Source organism: Nymphaea colorata, chromosome 10 (genome assembly GCF_008831285.2).
Source record: "Nymphaea colorata isolate Beijing-Zhang1983 chromosome 10, ASM883128v2, whole genome shotgun sequence".
Taxonomy (NCBI): domain Eukaryota; kingdom Viridiplantae; phylum Streptophyta; class Magnoliopsida; order Nymphaeales; family Nymphaeaceae; genus Nymphaea; species Nymphaea colorata.
In genome coordinates, this window is record NC_045147.1 from 17052179 (window position 1) to 17067991 (window position 15813).

Sequence of the window (15813 nt, forward strand, 5' to 3'; positions counted from 1 at the left end):
ACATGAACAAATGACCCTTTAAGGCGCATTTGGATGACAGCCTAAATCATGAATTTGAAACGCTATTTTAGGTGTGTTTGGATGAAATGAGAATTAGGTTTTGCCAAAAACAAGTTTTCACAAAACCATATTTTCATAAAGGCTGGCCTAAAAAACCTGCCTTCCCCTATGTTTTCCTGAAAACTGGTTTTTGCTTCCCAAGACAAGTTTTTCTCATCATCTAAAACCCAAAACAAGTTTTAGTCACTGACCTTTTTAACTAGGTTTTTGAATCCTAGGGCTTATAAGCAGCCAAATCTCAATTGTAATACCTAGGGCCTCAACCCGCCATGCTGCAAATAGGAAACCATCGGCGTAAAAGTTGAATGGTGTGGTAGCGTTTAGAGGCACTAAAAGTAGACTATGTACTGTAAATGTTTGTTTGGTAAGAAAAACATTAGAAGAGTATTAAACTATAAACATATATCAATATTTGTGGCAGTGGATTGTTCTTACTATCAAGTGACTAGAAAATTGTTGAATGGTTGAATGGATGCTTCCCCTTGCAGCTAGCCCCCGCTCACACATAATCAGGTTTTCCCAATTTTTTAAAATCCTCATGCAACCGTCCCCTTAAAATATCAAAGTGGAAGAAGGTTCAGAGTTTAATGACGGTGACGTGTTTCTGTTGGTATAATTAATTTGGTATTGATCTGCTCAACCCTAACTTACCTGTCTCCCGTAGAAAACGACGAGGTCGGCGAATTCTCCTCTTGCTGTCGCTACTTGGTTCTTGTCTTGAGCTTGAATTTTCTGCAGGATGATCATTCGTTCAATGCAATGGAGGCTTGTACTTACTAGTTTCCAAGATTCCATGTCAACGGGATGTGGAAATTACCTGATGGCTGTGTTTTTGACTGGTCTGGTGGCCGAACTTCGCGTTTGATTGTCAGAAGAGTCAACGAAGTTCACATCAAATAGATGGATCCTTTGCTCTACACAACAATGGCCAGGACGAGTAGAATCGAAGCACTATGCATCTCAACAGCAGTCGAGACAAGTGGAAGGAAGGCATGGGTATCTCATCCCCTGTCCTTTGCGCCTCTATTTCATTGCATTCAAGGCCGATACCTGGCAGCCGCTCCTTCGCAATTAAACTAATCATTCTGTCAGCTGAAGCTAGGGCGCAGCTAATGGGTTTTAATATGGTGAGATGTTATATATCCGAATATGATGCGGATATCGATGGATCTAGCAGAACCGTGAAGAGAGTTTTTTCAATTCCAGAAGCGTTGTTTACTGGATATTGACAGACTTGAAGAAGATTGGTGAAAAGAGGAAGGGGAAAATGAACCTCTGGCTTGCTGCCAAGAGCATTAATGGAGAATGAAGAGCATCAACACTTCCAAAAAGTTGAAAATTTTATGATGAAAGGTTTTTCAAAAGCCATTTGGTTCTCCCCTTTTGTAAATAACAGCACAATTTAGGTAAATCGTGCTGGGTTCCCCTCTGTTCAAGAGGAGTTCTAAGCATACAGAGCTGCGCCCCCTCTGCATTATTTTTCAACATGTTTGGTAACATTACTTTACAAAGGCCAAGCAGTATGGCTTTTCATGAAGCGTGAGAGTGCTAAGGTTGGTTGGATTCTCCAAAATCCCATATGCTAATGGGTGGTTTTTTTTTTCTCAAAAAGCCTTTGGAGCTACCATTGGATTGGATTTTACCATAGGTGTTCTGCCATATCAACAAAAGAATGTCACATCAGATCCACATCAATACATGGATTTTGAACTTTGAAATATTAAGCAAACAAATACCCCTAAGTGTGTGTCACAGCATCTGATTCATATATATAAGGCTGATATGGAATCCCTTCTATGTGGAAGCCACCTAGTAAACATACACTGGATTTTACACTATAAAGAAAAAAGATTTGAAATCCTAAAACCTAAGATGAAGCTGGATGGGAGGAGGTCAGTCAAATCTTTAAATCTGATATCCCTGATGATCCCAAATCACCTCTTATCTTATATTCCAGATAAACAAAACACCCATTGGGGAACACATGCTTACTTTTGAGTATGAATAACCGAAGAAATCAAATCTTCACATCTAACATCGATGAGGACCTCACGTTCAAGAATTTGAGGTCAAATCCACTTTGCTTCATCCAATCTGATATCATGTTTTAGTTACATACTAAGGATCTCAAATCCTCTTTATAAGGTCGTGAAATATGCTGTTTATTTACTCAGTAAGAGAAATTTCATATGAGCATCAAACATGAACATCCAAGGCTATCAAACACAACATCCAAGGCTATCAAACACATTTGAGAGGAGTTCGTATCCCGGACGTCCTTTACAAACAGTCAAAAGATTACCAAATATGACTGTCCATGGTGGTCCCTTCCCCCCAAGTGGACCGCCCGTGTGCTTCCAGTCCCTGTGACAAAAAATCAATATATGACATATTGGCAGCAACATTCTCCCTCATATCTCTCCTTTGTCCTTGAACATGATATCCTGGTTATTTCAATTATTTACCGAACCTTTCAACTGGTTTAGATTATTATTATGAGAAAAAATCGATTGAATTCGGTGCAGTTAAAAAAACATCAGAAAGTCAGGTCCCATGTCTGAATTATTTACATATCCACCGGTTCAGATCAGATCCAAAGAGAAGCATTTAATTCGGAGCCACCTTTAAATCCGGACCACGCACTTAGTTTTCCTCATGAATGAAACAAAGCCCACGGAAAACGTGTTCGACTCATGCAGGGATGTAAACGGTATTGACCACCCACCGACAGAAGATTAGATCCGTTTGAAAGAAAATGAAGTATTGGATAGTTATTGGATCAGATTCGATATACAGTTTCATGACTGAGCCTGAATTCGAAAATGAGATCTGACAAAGATACGACTCGATTGCATGTGAGTGTCGAATCGTCTACCTGGTGGGTGCTGTTTCAGGTTAGGCTGATCGAGAATTCTGGCATGAGTTCCAATTTGAATAGAAGATCTGATCAGGTTAGACTTAACAAATGGTGAATCTGAACCGAATCCGCAACCTCTGCATCTCTAATGGCCGCGAGTCAGTGGAGTCCGTCGGTGGGGAGGGAGCACGCGGGGAGGTGGAAAACGCGTAGCTTGGGAGTATGTGAGTTACGGACTTACGGGCAGAGAGAGAGAGAGAGAGAGAGAGAGAGGGAGAGCGAGAGAGTTCCTTTTCACCAGAAGACGAACTCAATAAAGGTACGAGAGTTTTGGTGAAGGCAGTTTTACTAGTTTTGGGGTTGCAGGTCTGATCTCACCTCCTGCCATTAATGGGTGGAATTAATTATGGTGTTTGAATGCGAACAAAAGGAGGTGGGTGGTACATGGAGAGTTACCAAACCAACTTAGTTTGAAGAAGGTTGAAAGAAAGAATCATTTAAGTGGGCTTCGCCAAAGTCGCCGCAAAGACGTGAAGGAATGGGTGCTTTAAGAAGTTACCACGAAACTATTGCAGCGTCTGAGCGTCGGAGTCTGCTTTCCCCAGCTGGTGGTATGGTTATTTAATTCTCATAGTCACTGATGGTATGGTGCTCCTAATGATAGTTATGTCGGAAACTGATTATCGGGCTTGAATGCGGAGCTCTCTCTCTCTCTCTTCTTCTGTCTCTGTGGTGTGGGGAAAACACTTCAGATACTTGTTGGATGGTTCTTTGAATTAAGATTTGATTTTGGCGGTAGTTCTGAATGTGCCCATTTGCCGTCTCCGTTTTGTTCTACTTACTTGATACTCAGAGAGAGAGAGAGAGAGAGAGGCGTCATTGCTCGTTGTCGGCAAGCTCGGCGGCCTATATCTATCCGTGTAACTGTAATCTATTTTTATCCATTTGCTTCGGTCATTCGGGTGGCGAGCTTTGGAATTTAAAGTCGGCATTGAAGCATCGACGCGGCGGAGCCGTTAGTATGGTCTGTGGATGCAACAAGTGGGGAACAAGTCTGCTTAGAGGTGTAGAAATCGGCTTGTACACTTCCTCATCAGACTCTTCCTCTGCGATTGCTGCTCCGTTACTACTACTACTACTGCTGCTGTTCTTTAAGGCCTTGTTCTGAGTGGGCATTTCATAGGTAAACCATGTAGTCATTGGTGATCTCCGAGCCCCATGGTTTTTATATGCTGAAAAATGGTGGTTTGTAGGATTTGATGGTTTTTTTTTTCAGATAACGTTGTGTGTTGTTGAGGAACGATGATGGACTTGAGTGTTTTTGTGTGGGTTCTTGTTTGCAGGTGAGAGGGGGATGCCGCGTCCGCTTCAGCGAGGAGGCGGCAGACGAGTCTCGGATGGCGAAGCCGCCGATCCGAGCGATTCTCCAACGAAGAGCGGAGCTCAGAAGGAGGGGGTGCAGCGAGCACGCTCAGTGGGTAATTCTGTCAAGATGACGTCCCTATTGAGGTTCTGGCACAGGAGGGGTAGTCTTCCTCTTGGTAACGACGACGACAGCAGCCATGGGAAGGTGAATTTGAAGCTGTACGTCGATGAGAAGGGTCTCAGATCTGAGATGAAGGCTCTGCCGTTGCAACCTATCAGACTCGAACCTGACGGGGTTAGTGCGCCTCGGAGCCGGACTAGTTCGTTTCTTATCTTTCTCAATTTCGGTTTGGTTCTTGTTATTCTCCTTTCTCTTTGTGGGTCTTTCTTGTGGACGTTGAAGATGCCAAGAACACCACCATCTAGTAACACTGACCTTTATAGAGGTTATCGGCGGCTTCAACAAGAAATTGTACAGGATTTTTCGGACGTTGGAGTCTTGTCACTTGGTCTGGCTAAGCAGAGGGATTTGGAATTCTGTCCTCCGGAATTGGAGGACTTCGTTCCCTGTTTTAATGCTACCGTGAATCCGGAAGAGGGGTCTGCGGAGGGCAGGCAGCACGACCGATTCTGTTATCCGAGGTCGAAGGAGAATTGCTTGATCCTCCCACCAAAGGATTACAGGGTCCCTCTAAGGTGGCCTACCAGTAGAGATGTTATATGGAGTATGAATGTCAAGATTACTCCGGAGGAAGTTGTTTCCTCGGGAAGCTTCACGAAAAGGTGAATTGTGACTCTCTTGTTAGCTTCTCCTTGTTCTGTTGATGCTAATATATATATATATATATATATATATATATATATATATCCATTAATGACTAGTTAATGTGTTGAAGGAAGAAACGTGTGGTTGCGTGGCGATCTTGCTTTTACTGCTGTCTGTTCTTTGTGATTGTTGAAGCCAGAGATGTGCTGAGCTCTCCTATACTAGCTTTCCTTCTTTCTTCTGTTCCAGTGGGCGGAGATATAAGCTTTAACGCAAATAATGTATTGAAATTTGTTGCCGTGATCAGTTGAACAATGTTTTTGATGTTTTCAGGATGATGATGCTGGAGGATAACCAGATATCATTCCGATCGGATGCTGTTTTTGTCGATGAGGTTGAAGATTATTCCCATCAAATAGCAGAAATGATTGGGTTGCGAAATGAAGATGGTTTTGTTAATGCTGGTGTGAGTATCCTTTTTGTATATTTACATCAAATCTTAGTGATCATCCATCCCCAGAGAAATCTGAACGCTTCTACTATCCAAAATATCTGAATCATGCACATGTGCTGTCTTGGCTTTGAAGGTCAGGCTTTGTTGCTTCTATAGTTCTTCTAAAAGTTGGTTTGTTCTGTATGTTTTTGTATGTATTTGCAGGTTAGGACCGTTTTAGATATAGGCTGTGGTTATGGCAGTTTTGGAGCACATCTCTTTTCAAAGCAGTTGCTTACAACGTGCATCGCAGATTATGAGGCTAGTGGGAGTCAGGTTCAGCTAACACTAGAACGAGGTCTTCCAGCAATCGTTGCTTCTATTGATTCAAAACAATTGCCATTTCCTTTCCTTTCCTTTGACATGGTCCACTGTGCAAGATGTGGAGTTGAGTGGAACCAAAAAGGTACAATATCTTCTTTGATATCAATTCTGGATTTGCTTGCTCACTACGTTTACCCCATTATCTTGTTTAATACATTCCTCAGGTTTGTACCAGTGTTTAGGCTGTCAACATAGTTTATTTATGCCAGAAATTGTATTGTTTATACACCATGAGTTTAGTACCTGGAATGTGTGCATAGTGCAGTACTCTTTAACCAACATGAACCTTTATGTACAGGATTTCAAGTCAAATGGATGATCAGAAGAATAAACACAATTGACTCTTTCTAGGCATGTTTGTGTTTTCTTTTAATTTCAATGCAGATACGTCCAGATGGAAATTGTTGCTGTTGAGTTGTCGTTGATCCTTGAGAACTACTTAAATCATGCATCTCAGTTCTTTCGATTAGTGGCATTTAACCCTGAACAGTTAATATGTCATTTTCACTTTGAAAGATCTGATATGGGGACAGCACAGAGTTTCACCTTGTTTTATTACTTTATATAGGTGGTGCTTTCCTTATTGAGGTTGATCGAGTATTGAAGCCTGGAGGCTACTTTTTCTGGACTTCATCAGTGACAAATACACATAGATCAGCACGTAACAAGGAGAATGTTAAAAAATGGAAGTACATCCGCAACTATGCCGAAAAGCTTTGCTGGGATTTGCTGGCCCAACAAGAGGAAACTGCTGTTTGGAAAAAAACAAGTAAAAGGGACTGCTACACCTCCCGGTGAGACGCAGTAATGACTTTTTTGTTGTTATAGTTCTGATCTGAGACACAAAACCGTGAGTAGAAAATATATGTCTGCTTATGTGCCTCATGGCTGATTATGGGTTACTGCATATTGTTACAGGCAGCCTGGTACACGTCCTTCTATCTGCACGAAAGGACATGATATTGAATATCCATACTATCGACCACTTGTATCCTGCATAGGAGGAACTCAAGGCCGTCGATGGATTCCTGTTGAAGAACGTACAGTCTGGCCTCTTCGTGCCACACCAAATATAACAGAACTTGCTCTTCATGGTAAGAATCAGTGTCACAAAAAAAGCATTTTTTTTCGAAAAAAATGCAATAAATTAAATTGCCGTTTAAAACTTTTAAAAAACATATTTTTTTAAAAAATGTAAAAACAAAAAAAACTTTTTTCATTTTTTTTCATGTTTTTTAATGCCAACAGTTTTTTTTATTTGTTGTAAATCTACTTATTTTTTGATGTTTGTGTTATTAGTTTCTCACTTATTTTATTTTCCCCCAATTTTTAGTTTTTTTTAAAATTTTTAAATTTACTGTATTTTCTCATTTTTTTCAAGCTCGCCGTATTATACCCAAGAAAAACCTCGCCGTTTAAAACTCTGAAACATTATTTGTGACTATGGACTATGAATTACTGATGCACTTACTATTGAAATAATTGTACTTATTGCATTTTCAATGATAATCCTTATATGATAGCTATATGCCTCTATCTGCATATAGGAAAGCAGATCTATACATACTATTTGAACATTCGTGTTCATCAAATTCTTTTTGCTGACAAATTTTTTCTATGGATTAGGACTCCGCGAAGCAGATTTTGATGAAGACAGTATAAGTTGGAGATTGATGATCCAAAACTACTGGTCTCTCCTCTCACCTTTAATATTTTCAGACCATCCAAAGAGACCTGGTGACGAGGACCCATCTCCACCTTTTAACATTGTTAGAAATGTAATGGATATGAATGCTCGTTTTGGTGGCTTTAATGCTGCTTTGCTGGATGCTGGAAAATCTGTTTGGGTCATGAACGTGGTGCCCATTGAGAAGCCAAGCTATCTTCCCCTGATATTTGACAGAGGATTCATTGGTATTCTACATGACTGGTAAATTAATTTTTTTCTCTGTTGTTTTTGGAATTCCTTATAGTGTTAAACATTGTGAACTTAACTTCTTTGATTTGGTTGTTCTTATGGTTCTTTTTAGAACATTCCTCTTGATTTGGCTCCCTGCATACTTCTGCTGTTCTTTGTTCCTGAAGCTCAGAAGGGCCTTCTCTCTGTTCCTCCTAGCAATGCAGCTTCAGGGTTCTATGTTGTGGTCAATGGAATATGCCATTGATTGAACATCCCCACTGTTGACCAATGTTATGATTTTTATGTGTTTTCCAACTTATGTTAGGAGGACATTCCTTGTCTACATTTCAGTCTTGGATGAAGACCATGAAAAACTTCATGTGCCATTGCCGTGGAAAGAAATTTCATTGTTGACAAGGAACCTCTTCTACCTTAACCCAGGGATAAGCTGTATTAAGCCTATGCCAGAGTAGCTTAAGATTACTGCATCCTTGTGATGGGTTGATGAAATGTCTAGGACCATGATCTCATTCAGACTTATCTATGCAGGTGTGAAGCATTTCCTACATATCCTAGAACTTATGATATGTTGCATGCAGACAGCCTGTTTTCATTGGAAGCTGTGCTTCAGCACAGGTGCACTGTTTTTGATATATTCTTGGAGATGGATCGTATACTTCGGCCAGAGGTGATGCTCTAACTTGTGCTGTTTGAAGTGGCATTTTTGTGTATCTATAGATGCCCTTTATGTATATATGTGTGTGTGTGTGTAGAGAGAGGGTATGCATGTATTCATGGATATGTAAAGGGGTACACCATTGAAATAGAACAGAAATACATACATACATACATACATACATACATATATATATATATATATATATATATATATATATATATATATATATATATATATATATATAGAGAGAGAGAGAGAGAGAGAGAGAGAGTAGGCATGGGGTATACATGTACATATAAAGTGGACACCATTGAAATAGAACACAATTCAGTGACTGGGCTGACCCTAGTGGCGTATTCTCTTCCATTTCCCATAAATTAGTATATGCTAAAAAGATTTGCAATGTTTTGAAGATATCATGTGAGTTTCTCATAGTAATTTAAGCCAAATATAAACATGAAAATCCCAATGTTTATGAAGTATCTCATGTTTGACATATTGCATATGATCCAGATTATTATGTGATTAACAGGACGGTGAAAGCCGATGTTTTAGTTTTTTGTCACATTATTAGCTATATGTAACTGATAATTTGAGAGAAATTAGATAAATTATATATGCTAGCCTGTTAACTGTAAACTTGGAATTTGATGCTTACGCAATGTAGATAGTTGCTGACGCAAATTGGTTGTTTTGAAATGACTAGCAACATTAATCCATATATGCATGTTTCCTTTACCTGTATGCTCTCGTGAACTATTGGATAATGGCTGAAACATTTGTTTGATCAGCTTATTTTATTGGTTTCAGCAGGATTCTCTTTTTCCATTGGCACTGTTTTCATCTATATTAAGGTCTATTATGTATTCCTCACAGGGGTGGGTGGTGCTTCGTGACAAGTCTTCCAACATTGACATAGCTAGATCTCTGGTGATACAGACGAAATGGGATGCACGTGTTGTAGAACTAGAAAGTAATAATGATGAGAAGTTGCTCATCTGCCAAAAGCAGCTTATCAGAATGCAGCCATAGCTAGAAAATTTTTTGTTACATACTTATTTTCAGAGTATGGGCCTTTTGGGAGGACACAAGGGTGATTGAATTTCTGTTACAGCTGGATACCTGTAAAGTTACACGGAGGAAAGGAAACCCGGAAGGCACCAAGAGGTAGGGAACCAAGCTTTGAGAGGAAGAGGTTAGAGACAGAGGAACCGCAAGGTATTCTTGGGATGTGTGACATGTGCAGTTGAAAGAGAGCAAGATAAGGGGGTACAGTAATATTCTTTCTGTAAGAATACAGGAAGCTCCGACAAAGATCAAAAGATTCTTACCATAGTTACTGAATAAAAATAAACAATGTAGTCAGGCCAAAAGGTTAATTAATGATATTCGTGTACAACCAATTCTACTTTTGTTTCTTCTTGCTGTACTACCCTCTTCCCTTGTCAGGCCCATCTGGAGGTTTTATGAGCACTTTTTCCTGGCTTCGGCAAAATGGTTAGTCTTCTGACTATATTGTAAACGAGCGCTTGCTATTTGCAGTTTTGCAGATTAATCCCATTTCTGTATTGTTGGTTAGGGTTGCGGACAGATTGGACCTAGAATAGCAACGCACGTAAGAGGTCGGATCAGAATCGAATTGGGTATCCTAGAAATTATGAATAACTCTCAAATCAGATCCAACCGCTTGCAATCTCAATGTTAGAAAGTGCTCAATGTGTTAATTTCTCATGGGCTGACGACCACAAAAATGCATTACTATAGCCCTGTTTCTGGAAGCAACTTTTTGCTACTTTTGTTATTCTAGCCTCTAAAATTCAAACCTTTTGAGGTTGTCTTGTACTGCACAGACCATGCAAATGCAAAAAGTTGTGAATCACAAAAATAATATTTGAAAAACAAACTGAACACAAAAGTTTCTCTCGGGTAAAACTGATGCCTGTTAGGCCCCGGATTTTTATGTAAATGTCGCCAGGAAGGCGAGGAATATGTTACAAAAAGTAACAATGCAAGAACTGTTCTGCAACAAGTTGAAGAACGCGGAAAACCTAACTTTTTCCCTTGGGTCATGCAGAGATTGGTGTCTCGACGTCTCGTGTATTTTAAACAGATGAGACGCCAGAAACTCCACTCTTGTTGCTGCTGACTGTTAACCATACAAGCAGGATTACACACGCTGGCAGAGGTGAGACCCATGATGATTATGCAGATAAGGATAGAATTAAGAATGAAGGGGTCAATTGTGGCATTCACAACAGCAACGACAGAGAATAATTCCATTGGCAAAAGTAATGTTAACAAAACTTCTGTTAACTAACTCTGTTACCAAATCAATTACCAAAGCCGACAAGGAAACGAATCACTCTGTTATCAAGAATGATAAATATTGCTGTAAACTGCTCTTTAAAACTAGTGGTAGTGGCGGTTGTAAAAGCTGATCTATTTAAAAAGACTTGAGCACCATCGATTCAAAGGTGGATGGTGACCTTCGGTGGTGGAAAACCACGTTAGATCTCTCTCCTTTATTATTTTTATGTTTTTCATCACTGACCTGCTATTGTCTTCTACTTGTTATCGAAAGGAGTGCATCCATTACAAGACAAAAGGTCGGAGACCACCGAAAAAACCTGAATCACACGCTCACCAAGACTACAGCAAGATTCGAAGCCCATGGGTGAAGCGCTGTCAATTGCTTGCTCTGGGTTCCGAAATCTTAATAGGTGGCTTTGCTTGTTTGGTTCGTCTTTCTTTCAGCGATCGAAAGCCTTTTAGTGCCCAGACGAGGAGTTTGAGGAGGATCAAAGGCGGTCGGTGCTACAAAATAAGAACCCTGTTTATATAAGGCTACTCACTGGTAATTGTCATTATAGAGGAATAACTTTCTCGCCCTACCGGAATATGATTTTTTTTAGAAAGGGAAAAGTTTTCATGATTTTCAAGAAAGATGATTTTACCTTTTGTTATAACCATATATTAGTTGGATTGGCAGTATAGGAGCAAAGTCTTGTTATGTCATGAGACGAAGGGTGGAGTTAGAATCTTTTTTAAGGGGCTCCTAATTATAGCTTTTAAATTTTGACAATGAGCCGAAAAATTAATTTTTAAAATTTTTATATAAAATAAATAAATTTTCTTAAAACTTACACGTAAATTAAAAAAAAAAAATTGAGAGTGTGTAGGGAGAGAAGTGAGTGCCCCTGCCTGGCCTTCATTGCCTTTTGACAGTCGTATATTCTCCTCATGTAAAATGCAAATTAATAGACTACATTAAAATAAAAATTCGCCTAATAAAAGTTGCAGAGGATGATTATGATGTTTACGAGGAACTTCTTTGCACAAACTTGGATTATTTGGTGTTTAAGAACTTCCTCTAGCAAGTAGGTTTCATTGTCTGTTCCAGCAGCAGAGATATTAGAAGACTTTTTGAGATTCATCAAGGCAATCTTTAGATGAACATGTGGTTCTCATCTACTGAGAAAGCATGATTTCCTTCATGCTGTAGATAGTAACCCAGACTATCGCACTGAATGAGATGGTTTGCCTGATGGTTAATCGAAGGTGGATGTTATCGCATTTCCATCCTTCGGGTTTTTTGTTGTATCTGTGTAATTCCTTCATTTGTTGAGTAGTTCAGTAATAAAAAGAAGGGAGCTTCCACACTGCGAGATTGCATGAGACAGAATTGAGTTTCAAATTGGATCTACAGGGCTTGGTATACAAGGAGGACCTTGGCTATCAAATGGGTGGTCCGAGTTCCACTCCTACGGCGTGCCACTGATTGTATTAGCTGACTGAGTTTTTCCTGCACCATCTCAAACAAAAAAGAAAAAACATGAATTCAAGTTTATAGAATTTCAGACAAGACAAGCTGCTTGGAACTCCGCTTTGATCATGCATTCAATCAAGAAAGAAGTACCAGGCGCGCCTGAAAAAAAGGATACCACATAAAAAAACAGTGTGTCGCTAATGACTACCTCTTCAAGGTGATATTCGGAAAAGAGGATGGAGTTGCATTATCAACTCCAACTGCAATGCCAATGACTACCTTTCGAGATTATATTTGGAAAATTACTTTGAGGATGGAGTTGCGCTATCAACTCCATCTGAAATGCTAATGACTACCTATTCATTATGATTCTTGGAATATGGCTTTGAGAATGGAGTTGCATTATCAATTCCATCCGCAATGCTATGTTTTGGCACCACATGTGCTCCGTATCGTGTCAAGAACCCAGAGGATGCCTTCTATGGTTTTGGAGCCAAGAATATTTGCTGGAGTTCCTTGAATCTTAAAATATCTTGGCAGAAACACATTTTTCTCTCAAATCGTTGAGCCATCAAGATCTCAAGGCTTTGGCAAGAATAAGGAGGTTTAATTCTTTGACAAGGTCAAGAGCATGGCCTTTTTTTTTTCCTTGTCAAAGTAGGATAATTTTGTTACTCCTGAGTTTGGAGATCCTAGGTAAAACAATTCTAATGCGTTTTTAATGAAACTAACTTTGTGAATGTGATCTCCATCTCTGACAATCTAAGAACCAATATTACAGTTCCAGTTTTTTGTTCTTTTCTTTAATATAAGGGTTCAAAACAATGCTGTGACCTTTGCCAAAATCACATTTACAGATTCGGAAAAAAGAAGTTCAGTTGCTGCCAATTTCTAGGTTTCTGAACGCAGAGGTCATATCCGAATGTTAATGTTTCCAAAAAAGTTGCCAAAGATAAGTAAAGCTAGAGAGATTCTAACCTTCATTAACGTCAAGCACAGACACACAGAATAGTTGTTTACGACCGTGGATTACCCTTCTCTCCAAAAATTCAAGGCAGCTCATCAGCCAAATGCAACTACGCAGCCCCTCCAGGCCTCCACGATCAAAAGTTGCCAGAAATTAAAGACCAAACTAGCTAGACAGACCCCATGTTTGGTTACAGATGACCAGAAGTAGTAGAAAACAGCCGAGGATTCAACTCCATAAAAGCACCGAAAAAGTTTTTCCTTACTACTCTGCTGTCAGTTGATCTCTCAAACTACAGAAATTTTATCTTTTTCAGCCATACATCATCTGTGATTAATGACCTTCTCAGGATGTGGACTAGCCTATAAACAGAACGACGATAATGGAAGGGCGAGCGCATGTATCATCACCGAGAAAAAAGAAGAAAATGTTTGGTGGCGGTAGAGGAGATGCGAAAGCCATCATTCTGATCAAGCAAGTGCACAACACTTTATATTCCTCTCACTTTGACTAGAGGCAAAACCAAATTCATGTATTCAATCATAGGCAGAAACTCCATCTTCATCATCAGTAGAAATAAGCTCAGGCGGACATTGCCGCATCGATCCGTAGCGATACAATTTCTCATTGAAGAGAACCTGAGGATCCTTCTCGCTCAATTCCCCGTCCTTATAAGCCTCCTTCAAGAAGACCGTCCAATTCATCTCTGTCCCGGCCAGGTAGAACGCCCTCGGCTGCTTCAAGAGCATCTGATAAGTGTGCTTTGTGAGGGCGAATTCCTCCTTGAACTCCACAATATGGTGTATGGACGCCCTTTTCTCCAGGGTCAGGCTAAGGAGCTCGTGCAGCACGCTCACCCTGCGTTTCTCCGCCTCCGGCGACCACAATTTCAGGTCCGAAGCGTCGGAATAAGGCGAGACAAGAGGCAGGGTGTTGAGCATGTTCAGTTTTCTGGTGCCCTCCTTGCCGAGATTGAGGGAGGTGGCGTGGGCCACCGGGAAGGCGAACGCCCTCCGCACCCGCTCTTCGTCCAGGACGAAGTCGGCCTCGAGGGCGCTGACGGCTAGGGCAGGATCCCAGCGGACGAGCTCGAGAATCCGCTTGCCGTCCTCATGGACGACCCTGAAGTGCTCGGGGTATTTGAGGACGCGATCCCGGAAGTCGTCGGGGATGCCGAAGAGGAGGCGGCAGTGGTTGATCTTGCTCATGGGGATCCGTTTCTTCGCGGACATCATGAGGAGCTTCCGGACGGTGTCAACCCTAGCCTTCTCCATGGAGTCCATGATCTCCCTCTCCTCCCGGAGGAGGTCATCCATCAGAGCCGTGAAACCGAACCACATCTTGCCGTCGGTATGGCGGTAGAGGCGGAAGATCGCCGGGTGGCGCTCGATCGACCGGGTGACCTTCCGGCCGCGGGGGAACCCCAGCTCCCGGTGAAGCTTCCCGGCATCGTCGAGCTGGAGGATCTGCTCCGGCTGCTTGGCGAGAAATTCCTTCGTCTTGGTGAGGAACCGGAAGAAGGCATCTCGCTCGACGATGGACTCGAAGGACTGTATCCGCCGGGAGTCGGGCTGGACGAGTTTCGTCCTGGCGCTCTCCTTCCTTACCTTCCTCTTCTTCCGCCGCCGCTGGGAGAAAGAGCCGCTGGCTAAAGCCTTGCAGACGCGCTGGAGGCTGTACTCCCTACAAGAGGAGCCGACACTGCTTAGGACCTTCCGAGCTAAGGGCCCAAGCTGCCATGGCGGCATCGGCACAGCGAGAGAAGGAGATAGAGCGCCCCGACTCTCCGAGGGTTTTACGGGCTTTGGCGTGGAGGACCTTGTTTGATTAGTTGTCTTGGAAGAGGACGTTATGTTCTGTTGTTTCAAAATCCACGTTGGGTGAAAGCCACCACTGAAGCAAATGGTGGATTTCACAATCACAACTACAGATGCAGATTTGAAATCGGCATTGCATCACAAGAACTATGAAATCTGTAGTCCGAGGAAAAGATGTCGCTTAAAATGTCAGACTACAGATCCATGGTTCTCTCGATCTTAGATCTGAAGCTACCAAACATAGATATCATGTAAATGAAGCACTACATTTGTTTAAATTTGAAACTTTAGGTGCAACACTTTCAGGAATAGGTGTTGACTCTTTCAAACTTCTGCAAGTCATATCAAAAATTCGTTTCAAAGGTCGTCAATTTATCACGGAAGAGGATCTTATAAATTCTCTGTTTGTTTTATGAGGAAAGAGAGAGAGAGAGAGATGAAAATGTGTTTGATCAGTCGTCCGGTGATCTTACAATTGATTATGTTGGCTCAAGTCTAATGAATCTTCCATTTCATCCAATGACGCATATGACTTTTAATGGCATGTACTGGGAATTTCATTGAAGGCGTCTGGACGTGACCTGAGATTAGTTAGGAGATATCATATCTTGAGATGCAAGGTACTTGATTTTTTTTCAAAAGAAATATATATATTTTTTGGTTTGAAAGCTGCATCAATTACATCATGAACTTGTAGTCCTTGTATCTTGAAATTCATGAATTTTGAGATCTATGAAATAGATTCAGGCTCCCTTGCCTTGAAACCTGCTTGGAATCGAGACCTGGACTGATGAGCTGATGCCAACTATTAGATTGAAA

At 41.1% G+C, this 15813-nt stretch overlaps 2 protein-coding genes across 3 annotated transcripts; one reads left to right on the forward strand and one right to left on the reverse strand.

Annotated features, from left to right (window-relative positions):
- The first annotated feature begins 3152 nt into the window (after positions 1-3152).
- Positions 3153-10004, forward strand: LOC116262519 (probable pectin methyltransferase QUA2). Of its 2 annotated transcripts, none has more exons than XM_050080153.1 (9): positions 3153-3528; positions 4261-5065; positions 5382-5514; positions 5707-5947; positions 6434-6659; positions 6784-6959; positions 7492-7795; positions 8315-8453; positions 9321-10004. In XM_050080153.1, exons 1-9 carry the CDS (start codon positions 3456-3458, stop codon positions 9474-9476), a joined length of 2253 nt encoding a protein of 750 aa, XP_049936110.1. In that variant the 5' UTR covers positions 3153-3455; the 3' UTR covers positions 9477-10004. The 2 variants fall into 2 exon arrangements, with proteins under 2 accessions (XP_049936110.1, XP_031497828.1); XM_031641968.2 differs by having other exon boundaries at positions 3156-4100.
- A 3159-nt stretch (positions 10005-13163) lies between these two features.
- LOC116261729 (protein WHAT'S THIS FACTOR 1 homolog, chloroplastic) lies at positions 13164-15134 on the reverse strand. The gene has a single exon (XM_031640549.2). The coding sequence runs from the start codon at positions 14923-14925 to the stop codon at positions 13714-13716; it is 1212 nt and encodes a 403-aa protein (XP_031496409.1). The 5' UTR covers positions 14926-15134; the 3' UTR covers positions 13164-13713.
- Positions 15135-15813: the final 679 nt, after the last annotated feature.

What these genes read in the sequence shown, in the direction of transcription:
- LOC116262519 (XM_050080153.1), top strand. Translation starts at nt 3,456, where the DNA reads ATGGGTGCTTTAAGAAGTTACCACGAAACTATTGCAGCGTCTGAGCGT. An exon ending in TCTGCTTTCCCCAGCTGGTG is followed by an intron (nt 3,529 to 4,260) that starts GTATGGTTATTT and finishes TCTTGTTTGCAG; the next exon opens with GTGAGAGGGGGATGCCGCGT. An exon ending in AACAGAACTTGCTCTTCATG is followed by an intron (nt 6,960 to 7,491) that starts GTAAGAATCAGT and finishes TCTATGGATTAG; the next exon opens with GACTCCGCGAAGCAGATTTT.
- LOC116261729 (XM_031640549.2), bottom strand. Translation starts at nt 14,925, where the DNA reads ATGCCGCCATGGCAGCTTGGGCCCTTAGCTCGGAAGGTCCTAAGCAGT.